This window comes from Acanthochromis polyacanthus, chromosome 18 (assembly GCF_021347895.1).
Source record: "Acanthochromis polyacanthus isolate Apoly-LR-REF ecotype Palm Island chromosome 18, KAUST_Apoly_ChrSc, whole genome shotgun sequence".
NCBI classification, from domain to species: Eukaryota; Metazoa; Chordata; class Actinopteri; family Pomacentridae; genus Acanthochromis; species Acanthochromis polyacanthus.
The window spans coordinates 12,983,262-13,005,101 of NC_067130.1; the positions used below are offsets into that span (position 1 = coordinate 12,983,262).

The window sequence follows — 21,840 nt, forward strand, 5'->3', positions numbered from 1 at the left end:
CGAGTCTGAAACACTTGGATGTGCCTTTTGCAACTAAAGATTATGCAAATTGTCATGTGTATAATTGCTTGTGGCCTCATTGTAGGTGGACGGTCACCTCAGCACTGATTAGTGGTACTGAGGTACGTTTTATACCCCCTGATTAGTCCTGCAGCTGAGTTTCCACTGAGTTTTACTTGATTTTTCTGTGTTCTTTTCCCCCTTTCTGAATCAGACAATCAGACTTTTGGATTCCTCTGTCAGTTTTATTGTAGTTTTTCTATTTTATTGTGATGCATGTGGAGCCATGATGCAGACATGCAGATAGACAGGGAGCCAAATTCACTGGATTTTGGTAGATTTTTTTTTTTTGTGAATGTTCTTAAGAAACATTTTTAACATTTCTTCTTCCCACCAAAAAATGTTCAAAAATGTTGAAAATGCGGAAGTTTTCACTGTGATTATATGTATTTTTTCCCACATTTTCAAACTTTAAAACAGGTCAGTTTGACCCACAGGATGACACAAGGGCTAAAGGTTTCCCTTAAAAGGTTTAATAAAAAAAAAAAAAGTCCCCCAAATTTGGCAAAAGATTCTTGTAAATATTTTCAAAAAATGAGTAAAAATCTTCCAAAAAAATCCTAAAAATATCTAAAAATGATTACATATATAGCAAAAAAAAACTTCTAATATTTTCTTTAAGAAAAAGTTTCACTGTGAATATATATATATATATATATATATATATATATATATATATATATATTACACATTTTCAAACTTTAAACCGGGTCAATCTTAGGGTTAATGCAGTTACGGGGACGTGATGCGGGTTTAAATCCTTTGACATGTGATTTTTCCACAGGAGAGTGCTCACTTCTGCTGTACGTTTGGAGCTGGTTTGTGTGGTTTCCAGGAAAGGTGAAGTGTGTGAGGCTGCTGCTGCTGCTCTAACTGTCACATACATCCGCAGTCTGCTGGTTAACACAGGAAGCATGTTCCCATAATGTAATAGTGAAAGCCACACGTTTCCATCACAGCTCAGCCCTCCGTCACATGGTCCACTGACGAGCCCAAGTGCACTCAGAGCAGAAAACACACACTTCACATCCAGCTCAGACACTGAAGGATCCACTTCTTGCTCCCGGAGGATGACTTTTACCATCCTGGTGTCATTTTGCAGCGCCGTGAAGTAAATAAAAAAAACAAACTCCGCCATATTCAGCCCACCACGCCCGGAGCTCCGCCACCAGGAGTGAAGACTCGCCGCTAAAGTTGTTTCACAAACTTAATTTCCTCTTTACTGGAGAGGAACAAGGTAATACGAGCGACCTAGAGAGACTTCACTTCCTTAAATTAATACTAAATCTCGTTTCCAGCTTGGGAGGGTCCGGTTTTGCAGCTCGCTGTAGGCTTTTCTGTGGCTTTAACTGTAATCTAGTGACTCACGGAGACTCGGGGCCGACTTTTTCTGTCTGTTTAACCCACATTATGTGTGTGTGTGTCTGCCGGGGAAGGTGAAGTGTTATCCGGGAGTAATGACTCTGAGCTCCGTGGGGGCTTGCTGCCTCAGCCCGGAGGCCAAGGAGGCTCGCAGGATCAACGATGAGATTGAGAGGCAGCTCCGCCGGGACAAGAGGCGCTCCAGCCGGGAATATAAGCTGCTGCTGCTCGGTAAGGCTCCGTACACCAGCCTGTCTGCTGTAATATTAATAAAACACCTTATCATGCACGTAAGTCCTTCACAGGGCTTTACAGTTAAAGGGAAACTTTGAAAACATGTAGAAAATACAACACGGTCAAATTACATTAACCCTCATGTTGTAGTGCAAGTCAAAATGGTTAAAGTTTGAAAATGTGGGGGGAAAAAATCACAGTGAAACTTCTGATGTCCACATTTTCAAAATGTTTGGGAAATCTTTGAACATTTTTAAGTGGAAAAAAAGAAATGTTAAAAATTCGCTGGAGTTTGGTTGATTTTTTTGTGTGTATGTTCTTAAAGAAAATATTACAAGTTTTACTGATATATATGTATAATCACTTTAGATACTTTTAGGATTTTTTGGAAGATTTTTATTCATTTTTTGATTATATTTACAAGAATTTTCTTGCCAATTTTTTTTTAAAAAAATAAAACTTTTAAGGAATTTTTTTAAAAGAAATTATTGGAATTTTCTTCCAGAAGGTTTTGCAAATTTTCATAAATTTGTAGAATTTTTTTTGCTGAATTTTTGTTTTTGTTTTTTTCAGACAGGGACACAATATTTTTTGGTGCCCATAAATGAGGACAACAGGGGGGTTACATTTATTTTAAAAACTCATATAGACAAGTTGAAGATGGTATATTTTTGTAGAATAAATCAAACTGATTGACTAAAGCAGTAGGAAAACAAGTCAAAGATACAATACAGCACAGTCAAATTTAATTAAATTCATCATAATAACGGTACAGACAAGTTGAAAGAAGTATATTTATTAGAATAATTCAAACTGGCTGACTAAAGTGTCAGAAAAACGCAAAAAAGACAAACGTAACCATCGTGAAAGATAACGTAGGCTATAATCAGACTTAGAAAATGTATTCAGGTCTTCTGCTCAAGTAAAAGTCGCAGCATCCCTCTGAACAATACTGCAAAAGCCTTGTATCCACTGTTAAGCTGCTTAAATAGGTGTATAATATATAAAAAGAAAGTCTATTTTACTCTAAATGAGACCATAACATACAAAGTGAACATCACGCAGTGTTGAATGAGACTTGAAACTAACATTTGAGACCATTAACAGAGGTAATAATCAAGCTTGGTCATTTCCTTGGACTACTTTTCTAAAAAGATAAAACAAATAAAATCATGTAAAAGACAAAATAGACTATAATCAGACTTGGAAAAAGTATTCATGTCTTCTACTTCAGTAAAGGTTACGGGATCCTTCTGAAAAAAGCCTTACATTCAGTGTTAGGCTACGTAAATAAATGTATAATGTACAACAAAATGCAGTATTTCAACTCCATGTTTAACCTGTTAATGTAATGTGTAGGTGCAATATGTCATGATCATGTGTAATATTACATTCCTGTCAGAATCATTGACAGTATCACTCATTCCTCCTCTGTTCTCATCTTATTTTAGCTTACTGTTTTATTCTCAGTAATGCATTACATGTAACAGATTATCATAAATATTGTACGGCTCATTGATATTCTACGAGACGCTGCTGACCTCATGTCATTTTGTTTTCCGAGCAATATCTGGCAAAATAATTTCCTTTGTGAGTTTTATCTTAAAGTACTGAAAGATAAAAGTTCCTCTAAATGAATATTATAAAAGCCTGGTATCCAATATTAGGCTACTTTATTAAGTGTATAATGTATTACATGCAAAATGTTCCTAAAATATTGAAAATGAAAGTGTTTATTATGCAGAACGGCCCCTTAAATCTTATATTCTGCATGCTATTCGCTAGTATGATACATAACTCCATAAGATGATGCTGCTCTGCTGTTTTACATGAAACATTGGTGTGTAAAATAAGGGAGTAGAAGGATAAAGTAGCAAGAAATTGAAATACTTTTAAAGAACAGGTGTTTCAAAATTATCCCAGAGGGTAATAAATTTAGTAAAGAGCTCTCGAAATGTTTCATTTATTTCTCCTGGACAACTGTGGGACTAAAATAGGGCTCTTTTTTTCTTCTCCGGGCCAGAAATATGCACGAAATCTCAAATTAACCTCATTTTCAATTGCAAGAGAGATCTTGTAAGATGGTTCTCTGATGTTCCCCAACTTTGACGCTGCTTTTTGATCTGAGGACAGAAAGCAGAGAGCTCTCTATGAAGGTAAAATAGTCTGATCTCAGCCTTTACTCTCAGAGCTCATGCTGAGCTCAGACGGAGCAAATAAAGAGCTCTTCACAAGCACTCACTCAGTCCTCATCCACACTTAAATGAATAGTTTTTTTTGAAATCTCAACACACAATTATGCGCACGATTAATTTTTTCATGATAATGTTGTACTCTTGTGGGCTGAGTGAATTGTAATGACAGTATTTTGAATACATTTACATAGTTTCCTACCCCAGTTTACTATAAAATAGCGAACAGAACTTGTCTAAACATAGATGTCACCATCATTCAAAGTGCTTGAATGTGTGATGATGCGTTTGTGGTTGAACGTTTACTATAAATTGTGAAGTAAGAAGCATTCAGGTGTTTTTCTGAGGCAAAAGTGGCAATGCAAGAGTGTAAAAATGCTCTGATACAAATTCAGATTTCAAATTCTGATTACTTCTCATACTTCTTCAGTATGAGAAGTAAAAGTAAGAATAAACATCCTGCTTCAAAATGACCCCGTAACAGAATTTACGATGGATTATTTTATGAAGTATGGGATTGTTAATACTGGTGCATCAGCGTGTAAACAGAGTTTTACTGCTGTAACTAGTGGAGCTGCTTCTCTCTGCTCTATGTCTGCTTTGGTTGTTTAGTCCAGTGTTCTCTGGGGGCTTCAGGGTTTTACCCCTTTCAAGAGTCAGAAGAAAACTGACTCCTGCGATTCATGTTTGCATTAATTCTTCAGACTTTCCACTAATCTTTTGGATATGGATAAAGATTCTATACTTGGTGATATGGTAGCAAATTATCAACCACAATGTGGTCGTGTAATACAGCATACTTTGCTTTATTGTCTGCTTTACTCTAAATGAAACCGTAATGTACAAAGTGGACAACATGCTAGATGAACCCTCCTGTTGTCTTCATTTACTGGCACCAAAAAAATTGTTCCCTTGTCTGAAAAAAGTTCAAAAACTCAGCAAAGTATTCCCCAAATTTATTTTAAAAAAAATTGCAAAATCTTCAAGGAGAAAATTCCAGAAAATCCTTAAAAGTTTCCCTTAAAAGTTTCATTTTTAAAAAATCCCCAAATTTGGCAAGAAATAAAAATAAAAAAAATGTAAATTGTTTAAAAAAATGAACAAAAGTCTTCCCAAGAAAATCCTAAAAATGCCCAAAGTTATTCCATATATATATATATATATATATATATATATAAGTAAAAGTTCTAATATTCTCTTTAAGAACATTCAGAAAAATATCAACCAAAGTCCAGCAAAATTCGCTGCATTTTAGTTGATTGTTTTCCGATCTTAAATAAACATTTTTTTAGCATGTCTTTTATTGTACCAAAAAATGTTCCAAAATTTCCCAAAAAATGTTGAAATTGTAAAGGTTTTTACTGTGAAAATGTATTTTTTTCCCCACATTTGCAAACTTTAAAACGTGTCAATTTGACCCGCGGGACGACAGGAGGGTTAAGTAAGACTTGAAACTAACATTTGAGACCATGAACTGACAATGAAAATGTTTTTTGAGGTGATAAATCAAATGATAGTTCGGTCATTTCCTAGTATACTTCTATACAATCTGACTTCTTTTACAACCAAAGCAGTCGCCTCCTGCTGGACATTAGCAAGACTGCAGGTTTACGTAGCTTCCATCGAGCCTCACTTTTTAGATCAGTAGGCTACATCCGTCTTTTATTTACAGTTTATGGCACCAGCCAAGCTTTGACTGCAGTCTGGTCAGACAGAGGTATTTACAATGTGAGATATTCTGTACACAGATGAGAATGGGGCCCTTATGGGGTTATATCACGGTCCCAAAGACAGCACAAATTATGTTTGTATTCTGTAGTCACTCTTATGTAATCCTGGATTTGCCTCAGTCACTCTACACAGACTTATTTGTAAGCGCTGTGGGTCTAAGGTTTGTTCTTGATGTCAGTGGTTACAAACAGTATGTTGTCATCTCACTGGTGACCCCCTGAATCAGATAAAAAAGCTGAATTAGAAGAAGTTGCAGCATTTCCCCTTTTAGGTGATAATGCTCAAACGGCACTGAATACAGAAGTGAAAGAAAAAGCATGCCTCACGAGCACAGGAGTTTTTAAAGTTACGCTCACCTCATTCTGTTCATCTAGGACGTCTTCAGAAGTAGGCGGTGCCGACTACTCAACCTAAAACCGTTCAGGATGAGCCAGCCATAACCACTGTGACCTCAGTTCACCTTTAACTTACTCACAGGATTGTTGATGCGTCCTTATCTAGTAACACAAATAAAATGTGGACTCCCAAGATGATGCTGTGTGTATTTATCTACCTGGTGTGTCCAGGTATTTTACAGATTAAGATCTTACAAACACAGCGTGTGATCTGTTACAAAAAAATGATGATGCTCTGTTACAGATGATCCTGAAATATTTATCTCCACCCTCACCAGTTACAGCAGTAACATTATACCAGCACAACAATGCACCAGTACGAAACATTTAATAATATATGAGTTTGGGGCTCATGCAGAGTAGGAAAGTCACTGAGAGATGCAGAAGTGCACCAATGATTTGGTGGTTTTAACCCTCCTGTTGTCTTCATTTACAGGCACCAAAAAATTATTGTTACCTTGTCTGAAAAAAGTCTAAAAATTCAGCAAAAAATAAAAAAATTCTGAAAATTTCCAGAAACCTTCAGGAAAAAATTCCAATAATTCCTTAAAAATTTCCCCCAAATTTTCAAGAAAATTCTTGAAAAATGAGTAAAAATCTTCCAAAAAAATCCTAAAAATATCTAAAATGATTTCATATATATCAGTAAAACTTCTAATATTTCCTTTTAAGAACATTCACAAAAAAAATCAACCAAAATCCAGCGAATTTCGCTGGATTTTGGTTGATTTTTTTTTATGAATGTTCTTAAGAAACATTTAACATTTCTTTTTTCCTCCAAAAAAGTTCAAAGATTTCCCAAAAATGTTGAAAATGTGAATATATATTTTTTTCCACTTTTTCAAAACTTTAAAACAGCTCCATTTGACCCACAGGACGACACGAGGGTTAAAGTCATTTAATGATATAAAATAATAATAATTTTACCCTCATTGTTCAAGTCTATTTGTGTGTGCGCTAATGTTGTGTATCTGTCAATGAGCAGGAACTGGTGAAAGTGGGAAGAGCACTTTCATCAAACAGATGAGGATCATTCATGGCCGTGGATACTCTGACGAGGACAAAAGAGGTTTCACCCGGCTGGTCTACCAGAACATCTTTACCGCCATGCAGGCCATGATCCAGGCCATGAACGCACTGCAGATCCCCTACAAGTATGAACACAACAAGGTAAAGCCAGGCGCTTGTCTCGTCTTGATTCTTTCCTTCGCTGCCTCATTTAGACAAATTGAGAAAGAGGTTTTACCGCACAGAAGCATGAGCGAGCTTCACAGAGCCTGACAGCGCCTGCTCTGTGTGTCGTCAGGGCGAAGCACTTCTGGTAATTTGCGACAGTGTTTAGTTTTGAAATCCTGCTGCCAGAAAGTTTTGTCTACATACGGAGCAGACTGTCATTGTGAAGTACACATGATGTTACACTGCAGGCGTGTAAAGGCAGGCACTCCTGAGCCAAGTGCAAGCAAGAGACCGAGAGGAATCTGCCACTGTCATACCAACACCGGGAAGCTTATTAATCACACAATTCCGCTGGCTCACACCACTTTCCAAGAGGAGGAGGGGCTGGACTTTTGTCAGCATTAACCAAGTCTGAGTGAGCATGTGGGTTACAGTGTTTTCTCTCTGTGGGTGAAGTTTGTGTTCTGCTGAGGCTCCCAGGATGGCATTGTTTGTGACTCAGCAAACGGAGATCAATGTAGGAGCTGCTGAAGGTCAGAGAGGTCAGGAAGCCAATGATTGTGTTTTGAAATTAAGAAATCAAGAAACTATAGAAAGAGGAACAGAGAGGAAAGAAAAATGGTAGCAATAAAATTAAATAGAACACAATATATACAGAAATTTACAGCTAGAAAGGAATATATAAACACTGTAGTGCAAAAATGATCCTTGCTATAAACACAGTGGTGCAAATGATAAACGTGTGATGCGACGCAAAAAGCAGAGAATGCTGTTCATGGTGCAAAAAATGACTGTGCATGTCCACTGGGATTCTGTCTGTTGGACGTGTACGGTATCATTTGAACAAAAAAGGCAAGATTCAGGGATTCTTAAATTGTGTTTTTTCTGGTTTCTTTTGCTCCTCTGTGGCAGAAAAATGAATATCTTGGCATAGAAAACAGTTCACATGTTGATCTTTTTCTTTTTTTTTTTACCATTTCCTGACATTTAATCGACCAAACAACAAAATATTTGACTGATTAATCAACAGTAAAAATAATGATTAGTTGCTGCCCCGCTTGCCATAAAAATATAAGAGCAAAGTTGTAAGGAATGGAATAAATTGTGTTTAAATGCTGTAAGATTGAAGCATACCTAAAGTTTCAAAATGTGGGAAAAAAATCTATTTTCACAGTGAAACTTCTGATGTCCACATTTTCAACGTTTTTGGGAAATCTTTGAACATTTTTTGATGTAAAAACCAAAATCCAGTGGATTTTTTGTGAATGTTCTTAAAGAAAATATTAGAAGTTTTAATGATATATATGTAATCACTTTAGATATTTTTAGGATTTTTTTGGAAGATTTTTACTCATTTTTTTGAAAATATTTCGAAGAATTTTCTTGCCAAATTTGGGGTATTTTTTTAAAATAAAAATTTTAAGGGAAACTTTTAAGTAATTATTGGATTTTTCTTCCTGAAGGTTTTGCAAATTTTCAGAAATTTGTGGATTTTTTTTTTTTTGCTGAATTTTTTAGATTTTTTTCGGACAAGGAAACAATATTTTTTGGTGCCTATAAATGAAGACAACAGGAGAGTTAAATAAAGGTCTGTTATGTCACGATCTATTGTCAAATGAGCCACAATGGTAACTGAGCCATGACAAGCTGATGAATTATATGAAAGGTTTCTGTGGTGATATCGAGTCGACAACTGTTAGAGATGAGTGCTTCTTCAGTCGTCTGTCTGTCAGAGAGGAGAGGTGGAGTTAACCAGACGGACTTGTTCTGTAGCTCAGCTGTGCATAAAGCCACGTATTGTTTTTGCTCTGCTGTTACATCCTCATCTCAGAAGATATTGCTCCCTGTTTGCGCTCATGCGTGATGATCTTTAATTGCTAGAAAGGTGTGACCCAGCTGACACTGTGTGGATCTGTCTGAAGTGAGGTTCAAAAACACAGCTGTGACTGCTACTATCAGCACTGGTGCTGCCAAAGGGAACGATACGAGCAGCTTTGAGATTGCCACTTTAAAATGTAATAAGAGTTTTTCTGTTGCTGTGCTGGAATACTAATAATATTTTGCCTAGCTAGCTCTATAGCGGATGTAAGAACAGAGGTCGACTAGAAACCAGAGCAGCTCTGATTCTTTTTGACGACAGTTAAATAATCAGTAACCGTTTTGAAAGTCGACAAAAGTCTAAATTCTCAGATTTCAGCTTCTTTAATATTTCCTGGTTCCTTTACTTCTCTGTGACAGGAAGCTGGATGTCTCTGGGTTGTGGACAAAGCGAGTCGTCACTTTGGGCTTTCGGAAACACTGATTGACGTTTTTCACCATTTTCTAACATGTTATGGACAAAACAACTAGATTGTTAGTCCAGAGAATAATCAGCAGGTGCATTGCCGGATTGCTGAAAACTTTACAAAATCTGCAGACGGTGTTTTTGAGAAAAATCATGGAGCTGAATTTATCTTAACTGTCTACCGATTGCTGGTAGAATCAACAGTTGTCATTTCAGCTGTGGAAATTTACATTCGCAAAGAGAGAAAGAACCGCTTTAATGAATATCTGTCTGAAATTAGGGACACACGGTTTTGAAAATGACTAAAGCAACATTTTTTGTTAACTGATTGTTTGGTCTATATTACACACGTGGACAAAATTGTTGGTACCCCTCAGTTAAAGAAGGAAAAACCCACAATTCTCACTGAAATAACTTGAAACTCACAAAAGTAACAATAAATAAAAATGTATTGAAAATTAAATAATCAAAATCAGCCATCACTTTTGAATTGTTGATTAACATAATTATTTAAAAAAACAAACTAATGAAACAGGCCTGGACAAAAATGATGGTACCTCTATAAAAGATTGAAAACTATTTGACCAGAGTGACATGATTAACTCAGGTGTGTCATTTAATTGACATCACAGGTGTTTCCAAACTCATAATCAGTCAGTCTGCCTATTTAAAGGGAGACAAGTAGTCACCCTGCTGTTTGGTGAAAAGGTGTGTACCACACTGAACATGGACAACAGAAAGCGAAGGAGAGAATTGTCCCAGGACATCCGAAAAAAAATGATAGACAAACATCTTAAAGGTAAAGGCTATAAGACCATCTCTAAACAGCTTGAAGTTCCTGTGACAACAGTGGCTCATATTATTCAGAAGTTCAAGACCCACGGGACAGTAGCCAACCTCCCTGGACGTGGCCGCAAGAGGAAAATTGATGACAAATTGAAGAGACGGATCGTTGGAATTGTATCCAAAGAGCCCAGAGCAACCTCCAAAGAAATTAAAGGTGAACTCCAAGGCCAAGGTACATCAGTGTCAGATCGCACCATTCGTCGTTGTTTGAGCCAAAGTGGACTTCATGGGAGACGACCAAGGAGGACACCACTGCTGAAAAAAACTCATAAAAAAGCCAGACTGGAATTTGCAAAAATGCATGTTGACAAGCCACAAAGCTTCTGGGAGAATGTCCTTTGGACAGATGAGACCAAACTGGAGCTTTTTGGTAAGGCACATCAACTCTATGTTCATAGACTCAAAAACCAAGCATACGAAGAAAAGAACACTGTCCCTACGGTGAAACATGGAGGAGGCTCAGTAATGTTTTGGGGCTGCTTTGCTGCATCTGGCACAGGGTGTCTTGAAAGTGTGCAAGGTACGATGAAATCTGAAGACTATCAAGGCATTCTGGAGAGAAATGTGCTGCCTAGTGTCAGAAAGCTTGGTCTCAGTCGCAGGTCATGGGTCTTCCAACAGGACAACGATCCAAAACACACAGCCGAAAACACCCAAGAATGGCTGAGAGAAAAGCGTTGGACTATTCTAAAGTGGCCTTCTATGAGCCCAGATCTGAATCCCATTGAACATATGTGGAAGGAGCTGAAACATGCCATTTGGAGAAGACACCCATCAAACCTGAGACAACTGGAGCTGTTTGCTCATGAGGAGTGGGCCAAAATACCTGTTGACAGCTGCAGAACGCTCATTGACAAATACAGAAATCGTTTAATTGCAGTGATTGCCTCAAAAGGTTGTGCAACAAAATATTAAGTTATGGGTACCATCATTTTTGTCCAGCCCTATTTCATTAGTTTGTTTTTTTAAATAATTATGTTAATCAACAATTCAAAAGTGATGGCTGATTTTGATTATTTAATTTTCAATAAATTTTTATTTATTGTTACTTTTGTGAGTTTCAAGTGATTTCAGTGAGAATTGTGGGTTTTTCCTTCTTTAACTGAGGGGTACCAACAATTTTGTCCACGTGTGTATGTCAGAAAATGGTGCAAAATATCCATGTGTGTTTCCCAAAGCCCAGCAGGATGTCTTCAGATGTTCTATTTCATCTACAATCAAAAGAATTACTCAGGTCATCAGAGGAAACTCTTGTGGTGCCGTTCTGTGTAGGACAGAAGTTTCGATGGATTCCTTTTAATCATTTCCCGAAGCAGGAGCTCTGTACACCTACAGCCTGTGGAAGAGCTGCCAGTAAGCCAGCAGAAAACAGGAAAATCAGCTCTTATTATGGGAAGACATATGACTCAAACAGCTCTTTAATAGCACTGGCTTCATTGGAGCCAACAGTGATAGTCAGCTGGTTTAGCCCATTTACAGTGTGCAAATATGCATTTCATAACTCTGGGAATTCCCACAGAATATCAGCTTGTGGATGTTAGTAAAGATGCAGCCTCCAGATCTGCCCTTTATGACTGTAGCAGCAGAAGAACCCATCAGAACTTCAAACACAGCTGCCCATCAACAAATTGTTTGCTATCTTGCACGATAAGGCTGTCGGATAAGTTACACCTCCCCTGTGATCGTGCTGAAGTTTCAGGCTACAGTAACTGAAAGTAAACAGACTGTAATAGTTCAGCCATAAATGACCATTAAGGCACTCCAAGCAGCTTGTGCAGAAGTGTTTTCTCTGGCTGAACGCTTTTACTGTGGGTCCACACTGCAGTAATGGGATGTGCAGTCAGGGAAAGATCAATTATTAATCAGAAACACGTGACGCTGAGATGGAGAGTTCCAAGATGACATAGCAGCATTTGTGCTCGTTTTAAGATGCACAAACACGAGCTCATGTTCTGATGAATCACTCCTCATAAGTGTTTCTAAAAGTGCCGGGCTGTGCCACTAACTTCAGTGTGTCTTTCTGTTCTTCAGGCCAACGCCAGCATTGTCAATAAGGTTGACGTGGAAAAGGTTACGACATTAAAAAAGCCATACGCGGACGCCTTAAAGAGCCTGTGGAGCGATCCGGGCATTCAGGAATGTTACAATCGAAAGAGGGAATACCAGCTGTCCGACTCCGCCAAATAGTGAGTGTAAACAGCGACCAATCACTCAGCGCACGAATAGTTTCCAGTGTTTCATCTGCCAGTTGTGTCTTTAATGCAGCCCCAAGCTGAAGTTATTCCATTTAAGGTTGTTGACAAAAGGCTTCAAAGCAAAGAAACACCATTTAAATTCTCTGTAAATAATTAATGACGGTGAAGTGGCTGAAACCGAAACATCCGCCTTGACGATTTTACAGTAAACATTTCCCCTCTGTCTCTCTCCTGGTTCTTCTTAAGTCTAAGTGGTTTTGATTTTCACTCCTGACTTCTTGTTCTCTGCTGTTAGCTATCTGAATGACTTGGACAGAATCGCCGAGGCTGCTTATCTGCCGAGCCAGCAAGATGTCCTGAGGGTTAGGGTGCCCACCACGGGTATCATAGAGTACCCCTTCGACCTGGAGAGTGTGGTGTTCAGGTGAGTGTCTTTGTCGTATCAAATGTTCTAGTGGTTTCATTGAAGAAATAGAAAATACACAGATGAGCAGAAGAGGCCAACACAAACACAATATTGATTTACTCTATAAAGTAACATGTTTTCTTGAATTTTTATTGAAAAAGTATTAATAGTTAAAACCCAAATCTGTCTGTTGGCATACAGACATTGTGTTCAGATGGCTTTTAAAAAGTCTGGACAGCAAAAAAGAAGAAGAATCATTTTTGGAAATTGGATCTAAATCACAGTGGTGGTTTGAAATTCATTTCCAGTCGGATTTCAAACAAATCAGATTGCGAAGCGACGTGATCATATTGCTTCACTTGCAAGGAGACACAACGGCAACAATGCAACCTCCAGAGAGACGGAAGTACTGAGCCGAGTCCGTGATCCCATTAAAAGTAAATTATCTACCGAGGCGATCCAGTGGCTGAGTGGTTCATGCGCCACATGGGCAGGAACGCTGTCTTTACCTATGCTTCTTATCTCTCCACTGCTACGATCAAATACAGGCACAAAAAAGCCCAAAAGTACCAGTTGTCTTAAAAATATTTTGTCTGCTGGCGCTTTAGTGGAGTCTGGAAGAGAGGTTGTCTGGACACATAAATCAGATCACTCGCAAATAACAGTGTCAACAGTCCATCCTAAAAATCTGATTACGATGTTCTGGTGAACAAAGCATAAATGTCAACTCCTATTAGTGTCTAGCATTGGAACAAGGACCCAAGCAGGCATTCATGGTCCCCAGAGCCCACTGGATCAGAAGAGTCTGGATTAGGAAACCCTGTGTTTTATGATCCAGGATCAGGTAATCCATCTTTTTTTTGTGCCAGTTGTCAAGATTAACCATTACTTGGGCTCATAAAATCCCTCCTGAATCCACCATTTTGCTGGGATCATGATAGTTCCGTTTATTTTGGATCACAGCTGAGCAGCACATACTGAAGGTTTGACCCAGATCAAAACCAAGACTGGACAGTCCTTTCTTTCTTTTGAAAATCCTATTTTCAAGATTTGATGCAATGATTTTGCTGAAAATTGATCATATGGCTGTACCACGAAGCCAGATTAGTGGGTTAGTGAGGTATGTTAGGCTGAAAGTCAGAGTTTATCATGACTGCTGTCTTTATCCTGCGAGATCTCCATGGTAACTTCTGCTGTGGAGCTAACCTGGTTGGGAGCTGGTTATGTGTTGAATATTGGATTTAAATCGGCCTTTTAACAAATCAGTTCCTCACCATTATTTATGAGCAATACAGATTCCCAGCTGAGGGAATGTGTTTATCTGCTAGCATGTTGAGCTGTACTTTACTGAAACCACAGAATGAAGCAGTGTAGTTACAGTAGCACACACTGTATGCATGGTGTTGCCATGGGAACCAGACATGTATTTAGTTGGTGATGCAGAAATCGTATGAATATGTTTTTATGTTTGGTCCTGATTTGCTGCCAAGTCCATTTACACTGCTTGACCACAGATTAGAAAACTGATTATTCTACTGGTGTTTATTACAGAGAATATCAGTAACAATAATTTCACTCTGATTTGGCCTCAATATAAAGTGATATCCTGCATTATGGGACAATATCAGACATAAATGGACTTCAATACAATATATTTAAATATATGAAGTCTGAAGTTTAGCAGCTCTAATGTGCAGCTGTCAGTTAGAATGATCAGTATTGCAGCAGCAGCTTTATACCGTCATACATTTTTATATTTCTCGTTGCGCTCCATTGACTGAAGCAGCTGCACATGATCTATTCATTTTGTGCCAAAAAGAGTCAAATGATACGTTAAAAGCCCCATTTTGAGTGACAACGCAGTGAGTTTGAAGAGCCTGAATTGACAAAGAAAGTTACAAAACCGCCTTCGTTATACCCGTTAACTCTGACTGAGGTTTTAGTTTTTGTCGAGCCGACTTACACAAAGAAAGCCTGTCTATAACATGCTTCGTAGTTCAGCCCTCTGGGCACGTCTCTTTCACCAACATGGTTGTGTTTATGTTGTTTTACAAATTTAGTCCCCCTCAGGATGAAGAAAAGTCCCTAGTGAGTGAGTGAGAACTAATGAGATTCCAGTCGTGCTTCGTGCTACTAGTGCTACCAAGCTAACATAGTGAACAAGACAAACATGACACCCATTGGCATGTTAGCCTGCTCATGTTAGCATTCAGCTGAAAGCACAAGTCTCAGAGTCACTAATGTGGCTGCAGCCTTGTTTTTTCCTGTTGGAGGATCATTATGGAGGAACGAGCTGGAAGCTATTATACCCATTATGTCTTCTGAGCACAGCTGGACCTGATTTGAGAATTCACTGTGGGAGGTCCATGGTATCAGTCTGTTCAGTGGGAGGGAGTGTTTTTTTCTTAATTAATTCAGTAATCATTTTCTGTAGTAATGAATTAGATTCACATTAAACATTACCGTTGAAATGAAGAAATCATTGTGGGCTTAAATACACAGAATTTAACCTTGATGGCATAAAGATAAATGCTGTCATCATGGGAATATTGTAGAAACACAGCAGCCTCTCAGCACATACTAGACAATGATTTAACTCTGTGAAGCCCAAAACCTGCATGCATCTTTAAAAAATAAGATATATTTTAGAAAATTGCCAAAATGATAAATTATTTGGTAGAACCAGAAATTGTAAACAGACATATTTTCAACTATTTGACAGTGTGTTAACTGGAAAATTAACCACATCTGAGCTTAAAATCATAGTATTTCACCAAACTTACTTTGTGTCCTATTTAAAAACATACCATCAGTTTACCATTTGTTAAAAGGGCAACTAAGAAGCCATAACTATCTCAGCTGCCACCAGCAGTCAACAACAACCGTATGACAATAATTCAGTGACAAGTATTAGAAGACCCATCCATCCATCCATCCATCCATCCATCCATCCATCCATCCATCCATCCATCCATCCATCCATCCATTATCTATACCGCTCAGTCCTCAGTCCTCATTTGGGTTGTGAGGGGCAGGAATCTATCCCAGCTGACTTAAGGCAAAGACAGGGGACACTCTGGTTGCTAGTCTATAGGCGCCTTTCCGCAGCACCTACTTGGTTCGACTCAACTCGACTCGGTTTAGGTCGTTTTCCATTACAATTGAGCACCACCTCATCGTGGATGAAGTTGTCATAGCATGACGGCCCGGAAGTCCGTTGTGTGCAACACAACAATGTAGGACATCGAGGCGATGGTTTACCTGCTGCTGTCTGGTTGCCATATTGAATTTATGCCAAATTCTGTGAAGAGCAACGCGCACCGTTGCTGTTAAAAATAGTGGATTTGGTTTTCATGAAGGAGTCGCTCTCGTTTGTCGTCACTCCCTGTCCGAACAGTGGCCTGCACTCTGTAGACGTCACATTATTGACTTGACTCAGCTTGCTTGGAACATCGGCCGAGTAGGTACTAAAATAGTATGGAGTAGTTATGGAAAACCTCACAAACCGAGCTGAGTCGAGCCGAGTAGGTGCTAATGCCAGAGCGCCATGTCACAGGGCTACATATACAAACAAAAAAAAATCACACCTACAGACAATTTAGAGTTACCAATTAACCTCGGTATGTTTTTGGACTGTGGGAGAAAACCCACTCTTGCACGGGAGAACATGCAAACTCTATGCAGAAAGATCCCTGGAAGGCCGGGACACAAAGCAGGGATCTTCTAGCTGCAAGTCAAAAGTGTTAGCCACCAATCCACTGTGCAGCCCCTATCAGAAGGCCATTGTCTTTTTTGTGACTTGTGACAGTATAACTTTTTTATATTCATAGTTGTGCTGTTGTCCATAGAGGTGCAGGACTTGACATTGCATTAAAAATGAGCCTCCATCCAGTAAAATGTGACAGGAGCAAAAAAAATGTCCAGAAACTGTTTGGAGTTCAGAGGGTTAAACAAGCAACACTCTGTGATAGGTTTATAGAGTGATATTAGACTAAATGCCATGTGGTCTTGAAATGCTGCACTACAGTTAACTGCACAGATACAATCTCTGCTCTGCTCTGCCCCTGTTGAGTCATCACATCCACATTACTTCTCAAAAATCTCTTCACCGTTATTAAGAAATTAAATCATTTATGTAATCGACTTAGCGGAGCCTGTGTGTGTGTGGTGATTCTTTTTCACTGACGGCTTAAACCTGTGGCTGCAGGATGGTGGATGTGGGCGGCCAGCGTTCAGAGAGGAGGAAGTGGATCCACTGTTTCGAGAATGTCACCTCCATCATGTTCCTGGTGGCGCTCAGCGAGTACGATCAGGTTCTCATTGAATCCGCCAATGAGGTGAGAAGCAGGCTGCTGCCCACAAAAGAACAATCTCATGTGCTGCTATATGTCTTGTTATTCTGCACTCGGGAGGAGAAAGGGGCTCGCTGCGGGATAATCATAAAAATGACAGGGAGGGACACAAAGGGACATTGTTTGCTCTGTTTAAGGCCAAACCTGTTAGGTGGAAGTGATGACCTAGATTTATAGAGTCCAGCACTAGTCTGCTGTCGCTCTCTTTGTCTTTTGTCTCTCCCTTTTGCTCTCTCGCTCCCTTTCTGGTCTCACTGGTGAAGCCCATCTTGCCGTTCAGTTGCGGCAGTGCCTCTGGTTGACCTGCAGGGGGAGCTCTTTAGTCGCTCTGTTCAGCAAAGGGCGCCTCTCAGCAAAGACTTGTTCACTTGATGAGATTACAGCCAATTGAATTTGCTCACACAGACAATCGCTGCTGAAGTACTGCTGTCTAACAATATGTCTCGTCTCATATTTCTGCTCGTGTTCCTATGTTTTGTCAAGAATCGGATGGAGGAGAGCATGGCCTTGTTCAAGACAATCATAACCTACGAGTGGTTCGAAAAGTCCTCCATCATCTTGTTCCTCAACAAGATAGATTTACTGGAGGAGAAAATCATGCATTCCCACCTGGTCGACTATTTTCCAGAGTATGACGGTAAGCAAACACTTGGCAAAGAACATTAGAATGGTTTAATTCAGCGTCTTTTTTCATTCATTTAGTTTGCGCTGCATATTATTTAACAATAGAAAATAGAACAAACTTCTTCCTACATATGAAGAGTTAAATTGGTCAGCAGCTACTTAGTCTGATGTGATGAACTGCTGGTTTCACCACACCAAGTGCAGCTGTACCAGCATGCATTGAACTGATAAAAGGTGTATTTTCAGGTCTTACAAATTCAGATTGTTCTGTTTCTTTCTCTGCACCCATTTCCATGTCATGTTCTTGAGCTTTTATGTATCTCCTGAAAGTACCACAGTGACTTTAATGTGCAGCTTTTGCGCTCTACTTCCTTCTGATCAGGTCCCCAGCAGGATGTCGAAGCAGGAAAAGATTTCATCTTAGACATGTTTGTCAGTCTCAATCCAATCAAGAAAAAAATCATCTACTCCCACTTCACGTGTGCCACAGACACAGACAACATTCGATTTGTCTTCTGTGCGGTGAAGGACCACATCTTGCACACCAACCTGGACATCTTCAACTTGGTTTAAAAGCGCCGGTGTTGCTGCTGTAATTGAATCGGATGCGTTCAGCTGGTGGTCGGCACAGCTCTGCAGTGGTTCAGTGTGCTTCACGCTGCTGCTGAGCACTATAATCCAAAACAGGAAATTGAGAAGCTACAGAGCTTGGCGTCAAATGACTGTACTACTGATGTATTTCAAATTTTCTTGTTAGGCTCTTTGAAAATGGATGTCTGCAGCTATTATGAAGTGTGACCTGACAATTAAAGAGCTGCCTTGGTGAGGGGTCTATTATAGCATGCACTCTGAAATTTATGGGGCGCTTTGTGAAAGTTTTTTGAGCAGTAACAGCGTAAATGCACATGGATGGATTAAGAGAGGGAAAAGTATTTCAGCGGCCTCAAAAGCCTCTGTGGACTTGCGATGTACTAGGTCTCTCCTTCAGGGAATCTGTGGAAGTGAATGTAGACTAACTGCAATGCAGCACCTCACATCACTAACCCAAGTTGGTTGTAGTTTGTTTTTTTTAACGTTGAAAGCTGTTTGAGATACTCTAAGAGCTTAGTTTGTGTCTTGACTTAAAGGGAATGAGTCATAATTAACACTAAGGACACATGTACTTTATTACATTACTTGCACACTGTACATTTTGTAGCATTACAATTTTTGCTTGACTTCGTTTGATTCCAATCATTTCTGTCACCTCAACCTTCACTTGACTGCCTACAAGGTGTATTTGTCTGTGGTTGCATTTTAAAACCACTTTTTGTGAGTGCAGCATTCACATATTTTTATGTAACTGAACATATTTCAAAGGGATATTCAGATATTTCTTATTTTGTGTCAGAGCTGTACGGTAGAATAGCATGTTCATTCAGTTAAGGGACTATTTGACTGGTTTTCTAAGTAGTTTTATGCCTAAATGTCACGGGCTTATTATAGCTTTAGAGCTCACTCACTATTCATCAGAACACATATTGTACATATTGCATGGTACGTTAACCTCCCAGTGTGGCTGTTTTTCATATTTGTTTGCATCAAGGTCAGTGTTGAAAGGCTTACTGCAAAAAGAGAGAACTGTGTATTACTAAATAATTTCTGAGGCATTAAACTAATGCATTCTTGATCTTCAATCATGCAGTTCAAAGGTATCACATGCATGAATAAGAAGCTAATGAGAGTGTCTCCACAGCACTAATGTTTACACAACCCTTTTTTTTTGTTAAAAGTAATTACAGCCTAATTTGTACGATTTAATTTATGGGTATATTTCACTGTCACTGCAGTATCGTAATGCAGTCTTAGTGTTTTTTTATGTGATTGGATAAATAAACAGTCTGTTCATTTGCTGCTCAGGTTTTCAGTCTTTGTCTGTGTTTACAAATCAGATCCGGCACACTGATGGTTTGCCATTCAAGTGTTTGTCTTCTTGGCTGCAGCTCCATCAGCTCATCTGGAGCCGTGTTAGTCCTGAAATCCTCTTCTGTGAGACATCCATCTGGCCACAGCCTGCAGCAGTAGGTCCATATTTTTAGTCTTGTACACAGCAATCTATGGTGTGGCGAAGAAGCATCATTTTTGGAGGAGGACAGACACTGAAAGTGAAGTGGCAGTTGTACATAGGTCTTGCAATGACGGATTGGAAGGGGTGGAGGTTGTTGGGCAACAAATCCTTGGTCTGTTCCACGTGTAGTCAATTCAGACCATAGACTGTGTAATAAAGATATAAAAATCTTTATCAGGATTTAGCACTTTTTGGGCTGGACTTGAGTACAACAACAGCTTTCGCAGACTCAAATTTAAGTGGTTTATATTATGGTTAGATTGTTCAGTGTGTTGAATGTATAAAATAACAAATCAGCAACTTCAAATGTTCTAATACGCAGGGGCAGATCCAGATAAATTTCAGTGGGAGGGCACAGGAGGGTACAACAGATATTTTGGGGGTGCTACCGAAAAGTTGTAAGAAAAAATGAAAGCTGCAACCTCTCGCTTTTACAAAGTATTTTTCATGTTTTTTTTGCCTCTTTAACCCAGTAGGAAAGCTGTATATGACCTTCTCATTTTGGACTGTTACCGCTCAAATTATGATGGACTTGTTTCCCTGTTCATGTGAATTGCAGCATCATCAGCTGCAACATCTGCCTGTTATGTAAAACTAGTAAGCTCAACGACAGTATCCTGAGGGTAATTAAATGACAGATACTGTGCAAGAATAGCACTATATACAACCCTGTCAATTTCCACTTCTTTGAATGTTTACTGACAATTATCAAACCTAAAATAAGAAATAATATTCTGTACTTTTAGCAACTAGTTCTCAGCTGTATACCAGAAACATCATAGGGTTCTGTATACTAATCAGTCTGAATCAAAATGAGTACTACCTAATACATCACAGGGGGGGTCTGGCACCGTCTACTTCGTAGAGCACCTCCTGTTTTTGCATTCTTCATATGGGATGGAAATAAAGTAACGTTGGTTTAGCACGTCAATCAGAGGCCTGTAGGTGTAAAGCAGGAAGCCCTCCACAATGAGGATGTGAGTCTCCACCTCCTCCTTGTGGTCAGACTTCAGGACGATCTCTCTGTCCAGGGTGTTATTAACGCCATGAGACTTCTCAAACTTCACCAGGTTCTCCAGCCACACGAAGATCGTACTCATCATGGCGTCCATGTCCAGAGCAGTGATGACATCGTACTGCTTAAAACCATCTTCATCAACTTCAATCTGATCTTGGGGCTTGAATAAGTCATCCTGATGGACCACGCAGCAGTTGGGCAGGTTCTTGATCAGGCGGTTGGTGAGGCTGGTTTTCCCGCTATTGGTTACGCCACCGAGGCCGATGATGTACTTCATGTTCTCGGATTGGTCAAAGCTTGGAAAAAGGGTCAAAAACGTCAACAAAAACCGGGTCAGGAGTGATCGGACATGGAAGAAAGCTGAAAAAGAGAAGGTTGCAACAGGAAACGTCAATGACTCGAGTCCTCCATGGCACTTGAGTTTAGTGAGTAAGGTAAGAGCAGAAAGGAAGCTGCCACTCGGACGCAGTTCTTCCACCCAGAGAGGACCTCTTTCTGCTGTCGCTGCTACACATACTGCCCGAGTGCAGGTTTTAGGTGGAATATTCCTTTTAACCAGCCCCTCAGGTCTCTCTGGAATACTCGGTTAAACCAACATTTTAGGTGCATGTCCAGGGATTTTTGGTGGAATGTTCCTTTAAGGTGGATGTGTGAGGACCTTGAAGGTGGAATACTTCCTGAAACTAACCTTTTAGGTCAACATTCAAAGATTTAAGGTGGAATATTCCTTTAAACCAACCTAAATTTCGTGTTTTGATCATTATCAAGTGAGAAACCTCAATCCAGACTCTTCATAATGACGTTTGAGATTTATGCTGCTGTTAGTTTAGTTCAGTCTAAATGACAGAAATCCAGAAC

The 21,840-nt window shown here is 39.3% G+C and overlaps 1 protein-coding gene across 1 annotated transcript; it reads left to right on the forward strand.

Annotated features, from left to right (window-relative positions):
• Positions 1–780: 780 nt before the first annotated feature.
• On the forward strand, positions 781–19,755 carry LOC110959965 (guanine nucleotide-binding protein G(q) subunit alpha-like). The gene is made up of 8 exons (XM_022206980.2): positions 781–1,297; positions 1,497–1,653; positions 6,960–7,144; positions 12,312–12,466; positions 12,771–12,899; positions 17,089–17,218; positions 17,717–17,870; positions 18,240–19,755. The coding sequence occupies exons 2-8, from the start codon at positions 1,518–1,520 to the stop codon at positions 18,428–18,430; spliced, it is 1,080 nt and encodes a 359-aa protein (XP_022062672.1). The 5' UTR covers positions 781–1,297; positions 1,497–1,517; the 3' UTR covers positions 18,431–19,755.
• The last annotated feature ends 2,085 nt before the right edge of the window (positions 19,756–21,840 follow it).